At 41.4% G+C, this 9,743-nt stretch overlaps 1 protein-coding gene across 10 annotated transcripts in view; it reads right to left on the reverse strand.

Annotated features, from left to right (window-relative positions):
• ATE1 (arginyltransferase 1) overlaps positions 1 to 9,743 on the reverse strand; it is a 153,070-nt gene that overhangs the window by 23,383 nt on the left and 119,944 nt on the right. For 5 of the 10 annotated variants that reach the window (XM_023730025.1, XM_004374906.2, XM_023730029.1 and 2 more), the window contains one exon: positions 1,881 to 2,001. The exons of the other annotated variants lie outside the window; for them this stretch is intronic. In XM_023730025.1, coding sequence (XP_023585793.1) covers positions 1,881 to 2,001 — 121 coding nt within the window. The remainder of the gene's footprint in view (positions 1 to 1,880; positions 2,002 to 9,743) is intronic. 10 annotated transcript variants of the gene reach the window in all.

The raw sequence follows: 9,743 nt of genomic DNA on the forward strand, positions 1-9,743 counted from the left end.
TGTTTGAAGCAACAAACGTTTGTTCAATCAGGTGTAAATTTGGTTAGAATGAAATGATCAGATTCTGATTAATAATTTAAGGTTCAGGGAGTACAAAGTCCTGATTATTCCATGAAACCTAAATCTCCAGAAATGTGTGGCTAACCACAGGGTGCCTGGCTCATGAGTCAGCTAGGTCCCTGTGGCCGCTCTTCAGATTCTAAGGTGTCACAATGTGCAAGAAGTACCCAACCTTGATTTCATAAGAGCTTCTCAAGGAGATAACGAAATACGTTATATAAACTAATTTTTTATTAAAAAAAAAAAAAATGGATTTGTAGGGGAACAAATGCACATTTTAGGACTGAAGAAATTACTGCCTTTATTTCTTTACCCTTTGTCTTCCTATTTGATTCCATTTACTCTTCCTCTTCTCTTGATATTTTCTATCTACTTCCCTCCTCCTTCTTTATTTCTTTTGTCTTTTTTTTTTTTCCCCCAAACTAAGGCCATGGGCAGCTGGTAGGCAAGTGTTCATATGATGAAGAACATATATCGGGCATCTCCTCTGCAGTGGGCTCTATCAGGAAACAAAGCTTAATTAAGCACAGGTCAGAACATCAAGGAATACCAGTGTGAGGGGAAGACCCACATGTCAACACAATACAGTAAAACCAGTGAAAGCCCGAATCTATGTAAGGCGGGAAGATTGTCAGAGAAGGAAAACTGTATTTTCCACCAAAATGAGTGACAGAAAAGTATAAGATTGCACACCTTGTCAAAGGTGGAAAACCTACGAGACCTGGAAAAAAAAAAAGGCAGTCCCGTCAAGTTCTGGCTCTCACAGGTTTCACTGTACAATCTATCCATCATGAAACCAAAAAAAACAAACCTGTTGCCCTCAAGTTGATTCCGACTCATAGAGACTCTACAGGACAGAGGAGAATTGCCCCAGAGGGTTTCCAAGGAGTGGCTGATGGACTCGAACTGCCAACCTTTTGGTTAGCAGCTGTAGCTCTTGAACACTGTGCCACCATCCATCATAAAAATCAAAACCAAAGCCATTGCTGTCGACCTTATAGCCACGAAAGCGTCAAAATCCACACTGTTTAACAAAGCCCTGTTAAACCCACTAAGGATTTGGAGCACAGCATGGAGGAGGACTACTCTAAACTGTGAGTGGTACACAGACTACAGGGAGGTGAAGAGAAGTGAACATTCCCCCAGAGCGAGGAAGGAGAACAAATAAAGGCAAATGCAGAGGACAGCCTGCGGCATGGATGGGATGCAGTGCACTAATCTGATTAACAAACACCAAAACCCAAATCAAAGGAGGAGAGTGGAAAACAAAGCTAAAAAACAGAAAAACCAGGCTGGGGCTGTACTGGCCAAGAGGTAGAAGAAGGACAGACACAAAAAGACAAGGGTCAGACATCTAAGAAGAAAGTGCTGTCACCAAGCCCAACACGGCCTGCTGCGCATGCTTCCATGGGCCCCTGCCAGCACTGTCTTCAACCCACTGGTCAATGTACCTTCTTCTCTACACTGGGTACGTAATCAAGCCAGCGCACAATTTCCACGCACTGTGATAGTTGTGAAAGAAATGGAAAATGGTGTCAGTCCTCAAAGCTTGTAAAAATTCTTATCTAATGGGAAAATCTGTGTCAGTAAGTAGCACAAACACATGAGATTTCTTGCTGACTTTGCAAGACTATGAGTGTGTGTGGAGGGGGATGGCGACAGTGTTTCCCTCCCTCTTGCTCGCATGCACACACACGAACTCATGCACACTGAGCAATACAGAAAAATCTACCTAAACCCTTGGAAGAACTACAGTCACGTACACATGGATTCCAAAAACAAAGCCAACAGCCTCCAGCTGAGCTGTGCTACAGACGTACCTGCTTCTGGGTCCTGGTTGAAGCGGCAGTACTTGGAGTTTTCAAGTAAAGGCAGGCACTGCTCAATAGGCACCCAAACATACGTCTCAGGACACAACAAATCAGAAGGTCTGTACTGACCCTGAAGAGAAGTGAAGAAAAAGGGACAGGCATTACCAACACAATAAACCTCCTGGTTATACGGCTCCAGAGTTCCAGGAAGGGTTCTCATCGCAAGTTAAACAAATATGGCCAGACACAGCTTTATTGTAAATACTAAGTGTCCCTCCCTGCTAGGGACTGCTTTCCTATCTCAAGAACGCACGCTTGACTAAAATGTTCTCTGTAAGTACACAACGCCACTCAGAACGCCTGTGCTGATTTGGAAGATTCAAGTGTCTACTCTCTTTTGAAGTAAATACTTAACATAGAATTCTTGCTGAGCTGACTGCTAACAATACTGTTTCAATATCAAACTGTCTTTTAAATACAAAAGTGGTCTTTTAGTAACAAAATGAAATTTATTTTCATGTATTAGAGCATTACATGAAGTGAACATATTTTCCAAAGTGGAATTTCACCATCTGTAATCACAAATTTTTTGATTTATAGATGCAGTTCATAATATTCATTCTATTCTAATGTATTTAAAAAGTCTTCTCAATATACCGTACCTTTATGTAAATAATGCATGCCTCTACGTTTGTTGCCAACCTTGCCCTCCCTCTGAATAGAACGTTTATGAAAATACCTTGAGGGGGGCACAGTTGGCAAACAAACATAGAAGGCATATGTTATTTGCGTAAAAACATGGTACACTTCCATAGCAATCAAAACTGATAAATGTATAATAATAAAAAAAGAATGGGAGGTGGAGACAACATGGTGCCATAGACAGAAGCACCATGCCACCCCTCTGCAGCAAAGACCCAAAAAGCTAAGTAAAACAGATACAAATGTCAATCCTGGAACCCTAAGTACCAAATGAAGGAATAAAGAACTTGATCAAGCACCGACTGGAAAAAGAAACTGACAGAGAACAGAGAATGAGGAGAGCTATGGAGTGGAGTTCCCATACCAGCTAACGTGGCCAGATTCGCCATCTTGGGCTACAGCCGCCAAAGAACTCAGACAGGGAGTATGGAAAGGCAACTTCAGAGAGCTCCCAACAGGAGACAGAGCACCCGGTAACTAAGGACACACTCTGTCCTTTTTTAATTTGTTTGCTTTTTGATATTGTTTTTCTGGCTTCTTTTGTTGCTTTTCTATTTCTCCTTTCCTTCCTTTTCTTTCTCACACCCAGCTAGCTCCCTGTGCCATCCCCTCCCCTTCTTGATGGGCTGTGGTTTTGTGTTTGCTTTGTTCTTTTTTTGGTGTGTTTTGTTTGTTTTTTGATATCTATATATTTTGTCCCTTTTTATTGCTTCTCTCTCTCCTTCCTTTCCTTTTCCTTCTCCTACCCAGTTAGCCCCTTGTGCCATCTCCTCCCCTTCTTGCTGGGCTGTCATTTTTTTGGTTTACTTTTGTTTTTTTTAATCGGACTTTAGATGAAGGTTTACAGAACAAACTAGCTTCTCATTAAAGTTAGTACGTATATTGTTTAATGACATTGATTAAAAACCCCATGACATGTCAGTACTCTCCCTTCTCGACCTTGGCTTCCCTATTACTGGCTTTCCTGTCCCCTCCCCCCTTCTAGTCCTTGTCCCTGGACTGCTGTGTCTCATTAGTCTCATTTTGTTTTATGGGCCTAGCTGATCCTCGGTTGAACGGTGAACCTCGGGAGTGACTTCATTACTGAACTAAAAGGGTGTCTGGGGGCCACACTCTCAGGGTGTCTCCAGTCTCTGTAAGGCCAGTAAGTCTGGTCTTTTTTTTGTGAGTTAGAATTTTGTTCTACATTTTTCTCCAGCTCTGTCCAGGACCCTCTATTGTGATCCCCATCAGAGCAGTCAGTGGGGGTTATCCGGGCACCATGTAATTGTACTGGACTCCATCTGGTGGAGGCGATGGCAGTTGTGGTCTATTAGTCCTTTGGACTAATCTTTTCCTTGTGTCTTTTTCTTCATTTTCCCTTGCTCCTGAAGCGGTGAGACCAGAGGAGTATCTTAGATGGCCACTCAAAGGCTTTTAAGTCCCCAGATGCTACTCACCAAAGTAGAATGTAGAACACTTTCTTTATAAACTATGTTATGCCAACCGAGCTAGATATTCCCTGAGACCATGGTCCCCACAGCCCTCAGCCCAGTAATTCAGTCCCTCAGGGAGTTTGGATTTGTCCATGGAGCATCCATGACGTTACCCTGAACAAACTGTGCTGGCTTCCCCAGTATTGTGTGCTGTCTTACCCTTCACCAAAGTTACCACTTATCCACTGTCTATTTAGTTGCTTTGTTCTTTTTATTGTTGGTTTGTTTCCTTTTTATATTGCTTTGAGGGGTTTTCTTGGCTGTTGCTTCTCTCTCGGTCTCTTTCTTCCTTCCTTTCCTATCTCCTGCCCAGTTAGCCCCGTGTGCCATTCCCTCCTCTTCTTGATAGGCTGTGATTTTTTGGTTGTTTTCTTCTTTTTTTTCCTTTTTCTTCTGTTTCTTCTCTCTCTCTCCTTTCTTCCCTTTACCCCACCCACCCAGCCCTGTGCACTGCCCCCACCCCTTCAGGAGGGGCCATGCTGCACAGTTTGGTTGGAGAGTCCCCGGGTCTGTGCTGTCATCACCAACCAGCTCCGTCAGCACCATTTTATTCATTTATTGTTTGTTTGTTTTCCTTGTTTTTTCTTATTGTTTCTTCTCTTTCCCTTCCCTTCCTTTCTCCCCTCCACACAGTCCAGTGCATCACCCCACATCCTGGTGGACTATGCTGTACCACTTAGCTGGAGAGCCTCTGGCACACAGCCTTCTCGGGTCTGTGCCGCCTCCAAAGCCCAGCTCCCTCAATGCCATTTCTTTTCCTTTATCTTCCCCCTTCTACTTTTACTTCTCCCTCCCACCTAGGCTCTACACTGCCGCTGCCCCTTCCTGACGGGCCATACTGTGCCACTCACTGAGAGACATCAGCTCACCGCAACCCCAATTCTGCCCTGCCCTCAATGGCCCATGCATTCACATTTTTTGCTGTTGTTGTTTTTATTTTATTTTTTAAAATTAATTAATTAATTTTATTTGTTGGTTTCTTCTCCTTCTTTCCCCTCTTTACTCTCCCCTGCCCACCTAGTCCCGTGCACCACCCACACCGCTTTTCGACATGCTGAGCCACACCACTCAGCTAGACAGCCTCCAGGACGCCGCCTGGCTGGGTCTGCCCTGCCCCCACCTGCCGAATCCTACCGCGCTGCCATTTTATTTACTTACTTTATTTTTTCTTCGTTTTTTGTCTTTTTTACTTTTTGCCTTTGCTTCCCTCTCTTCTTTCACTTTTTTCACCTACCCCCTTAGCTCTGCACATCACAACCTCTCCTTTCCCTCCAGCCTATCTGCACAGAGTGCCGAATGCCATGCCACCAAAGCAGTACTGACACAGTCGCCCAAGCACCACCCCTTCATCCCCAGTTTGTGCTGCAAACTACCCATACCCACCCCTCCACCCCGCTGGAAACACCCTGCTGCACTATAGCAGGGTGATCGGCCCTGCCCGTCTGGACAAGGTGGTGAGAAGTGTCGTGCTCACAGCTGAGCAAGCAACAAAACACACCCAGCTCGCCTGTCCAGACATAACCAAATAAAACAAAAAAGCAGGACAAAACAATCCAATCTACAATCAATAAACGAAGAAAATATCCCTGAATGTTCTGGAGACAGCAGACAATATTAAAATATAAAAAAAAACAGGAGAGGAGGGCTCCAGAAAGTGACCAAAATCTGCTGGGAGAAAAGGCACTGGAACTGCCTCACAGGGAATTCAGAACTCAAACAGTCAGAGTTCTCCAAAAGATGAAGGAAAATGCAAAGAAAAATAAAGAAAAAATAGACAAAACCATGGAGAAGACAGATGAAACAATGGAAGAAAACAAACTACAGGAACAAAGTGTCAAAATAAATAAACAAGCAGAATATCATACAGAAACAGCAACTAGAAATCCAAAAGATACACAACAAGGCTTCAGAAACGGACAGTGCAATAGGTGGTTTTAGGAGCAAATTTGAAAGTGTGAAACAATGGAAGACAGGGTCAGCGAAACTGAAGACAAATCCTTAGATACCACTTTGTTTGAGGAAAAATCAGAGAAAAGACCGAAGAAAAATGAAGAAACCCCGAGAACGACGTGGGATATAATCAAAAGAAAAAAAATCACGTGTGATTGAAGTTCCAGAACATGGGGAAAAAATGGAAAACACAGAGAGGATCACTGAAGATTTGCTGACAGAAAACTTCCCTAATATCATGAAAGACCAAAAGCCGACTATCCAAGAAGCTCAAAGAACCCCATATAGGATAGACCATCAAGATATATCCTAATCACTCGCTAAAACCAAAGACAAAGAAAGAATCCCAAGAGCACCTTGAGAAAAAAGAGAAGTCACATACAAAGGGGAAACAACAAGAGTAAGCTCTGATTACTTGGCAGAAACCATGCAGGCAAGAAGGCAATGGGATGATATATATAAAATCTGGAAAGAAAAAAACTGCCAACCAATAATATATCCTGCAAAACTCTCACTCAAATATGATCGTGAAATTAGGACATTTTGTGATAAACAGAAACTAAGAGAATACGTAAAAACCAAACCAAACTTACAAGAATTGAGAACCAATAACATCGGGCAACAACCTGGACCGAGCACAAGACAGTATCAGCAAGATACCAACCTAGGTAATGAACTCTCAAGGAAAAAACAAATCTAAAAAATTTACAACAGGGAACCAGAGACGTCGATATATAAATGACAACAACGTCAGAACAATAAAAGAGGGGATACACAGTGTAGGTATAGAACTTTCAAATGGAGAGGAAGTCAAAGCGTTAGTAAGTAATAAAAGACTGGCTTAAACTTAGGAAGACAGGAAATTTCAAGGTAAGCACAAAGAAAGTTAACAAACCTACTCATCAAAATAAAGAAGAAAAACACAGTCTCAGTAAACACAAAATCTACAAAAATGAAACAAACAAACAAAAAAAAAAACACAAACAAAAGGAATTCAGCATAGAAGAATAACAGGAACAAAGAAAACATCAGCACCACAAAATGACTGCAATAAACTCAGTCCTATCAATAATCACCCTGAACCTAAATGGCTTAAATGATCCCATAAAGAGAGAGTGATAGGATGGATTAAAAAAACAAGACCCATCAATATGCTGTCTACAGGAAACACACCTTAGAAACAAAGAAATACATTTATTAAAAATCAAAGGATGCAAAAAAATATATCAAGCAAATAGTTACCAAAAAAGAGCAGGAGTGGCAATACCAATCTCAGATGAAATAAGACTTCAAAACAAAATTCACCACAAAAGACAAAGAAGGGCATTATATAATGATTAAAGGGACAATCCACCATGAAGACATAATCATAAGAAATGTCTACATACTCAATGACAGGGCTCCAAAATACATAAAACAAACTCTAACAGTACTGAAAAGAGAAATTGATAATTCCACAATAATAGTAGGAGACTTCAATACACCACTCTCGGTAAAGGACAGAACATCTAGAAAGAAACTCAACAAAGATACAGAAGATCTAAAGGCCGCAATCAACCAACCTGACCTCATAGACGTATACATAACACTCCACCCAACAGCACTAGAGTACACATTCTTTTCCAATGCACATGGAATGTTCTCCAGAACAGACTATATCTTAGGCCACAAAGTAACCCTCAACAAAATCCAAAACACTGAGATAATACAAAGTATCTTTTCTGATCACAATGCCATCAAAGCAGAATAAGAGGGAGGGCAAGGAAAAAAAAACAAACACATGGAAACTGAATACCGTCCTGCTTAGAAACCACTGAGTAGTAAGAAATCAAAGATGGAATCAAAAAACTCCTAGAATCAAACGAGAATGAAAACACATCATAGTGAAACCTTTGGGACACAGCAAAGGCAGTGCTCAGAGGTCAATTTACAGCAATAGATGCACACATCAAAAAAGAAGGGACAAAATTGAAATATGAGCTACACAACTTGAACAAACAGAAAGAGAACAGCAAAAGAAGCCCACAGCCTCCAGAAGAAAGGAAATAATAAAAAAAAAAAGAACAAAAATTTCAGCAAAACCTTTATAAGGAAAGCTTCTTAAAAAAACTCTTTAGAAAAATGATTTAATTAAAACAAAGGCTATGATGAAGAAAAAAATCATTCACTTCAGGGCAATGTAGTGGTTGCCAGTTAACAGACGAGGTAAAAGAATGTGAGAGGATTTAGTGAGAATTCTCAGAAATGTCAAGGCTCTATGTTCTTCAAACTTAATTAAAATTCCAAAGGTCTCTTAGTTTTAAAATTCAAAATTCATTATACTAAGGTTATAACCTAGTGTCCTGTTTTTCAAACTTTTAAAAAAAATTACTTTATTGCTGTTGAGAATATATACAGCAAAACATACACCAATACAAGAGTTTCTACACATGTACAATTTAGTGACATTAATTACATACTTGGAGCTGTGCAGCTATTCTCACCTTCCTTTTCTGAGTTGTTCCTCCCTCATTAACATAAACTCAATGCCCCCCTAAGGTTCCTATCTAATCTTTTGAGTTACTGTTGTCAATTTGATCCCATACAGATAGTTCTTAGAAGAGCATAATGCTCAAAGCAGATATTTTTTACTAGTAAGTTAAACTACTGTTTGGTTTTAAGAAGACTTCAGGGGATATTTTTGGTTTAAGGTTTAAAGATTATCTCAGGGCAATCAAACTTTTTTTTATTTTTTATACCACAAGCCATAGTAAGAAATACATTTTACATCACAATCTAGTAAACACATGTTGTCATTGTTGTTAGGTGCCATCAAGTTGGTTCCGACTCATAGCGACCCTTATGTACCACAGAACAAAACACTGCCACGTCCTGTGCCATGCTCACAATCGTTATGCTTGAGCCCGTTGTTGCAGCCACTGTGTCAGTCCATCTCGTTGAGGGTCTTCCTCTTTTTCGCTGACCCTCTACTTTACCAAGCATGATGTCCTTCTCCAGGGACTGATCCCTCCTGATAACATGTCCAAAGTATGTAAGGCATAGTCTTGCCATCCGTCCTTCTAAGGAGCTTTCTGGTTATACTTCTTCCAAAACAGGTAAAAACATAAGCATACCTAATCTGAGAACAAGTGTTTTACTATTCAATGTTTACCTATGCTATAAGCAGCAGCCCTAGTGGTGCAGTGGTTAAAGCGCTCCGTTGCTGACCAAAAGTTAAGCAGTTTGAACCCATCAGCTGCTCCACAGAAGATGTGGTAGTCTACTTCTGTAAAGTTTTATGGTCTTGGACAACCCTATGGGGCAGTTCTACTTGGTCCTATAGGGTCGCTATGATTTGGAACTAACTCAACTGCAGTGGGTTTTTTTTGTTTGTTTGTTTGGTGGTGCAATGGTTAAGCACTCGGCTGCTAACCAAAAGGCCCACAGTTCAAAACCACCAGTGGCTCCACGGGAGAAAAGACCTGGTGGTCTGCTCCATTAAAGATTACAGCCTAGGGGTATCTTGGGTGAAGGGTGAGACAGTACACAATACAGGGGAAACCAGCACAACTTGTACAAGGAAAGGCCATGGAAGCTCCATAGACACATTCAAACTCCCTGAGGGACTGAGCTGCTCGGCGGAGGGTGCTGGGGACCATGGTCTCGGGGAACATCTAGCTCAATTGGCATGACACAGCTTATAAAGACAATGTTCTACATTCTACCTTGGTGAGTACTGTCTGGGGTCTTAAAAGCCTGTGAGCGG

The sequence above is a fragment of the Trichechus manatus genome, unplaced genomic scaffold, assembly GCF_000243295.1.
Source record: "Trichechus manatus latirostris isolate Lorelei unplaced genomic scaffold, TriManLat1.0 scaffold00031, whole genome shotgun sequence".
NCBI classification, from domain to species: domain Eukaryota; kingdom Metazoa; phylum Chordata; class Mammalia; order Sirenia; family Trichechidae; genus Trichechus; species Trichechus manatus.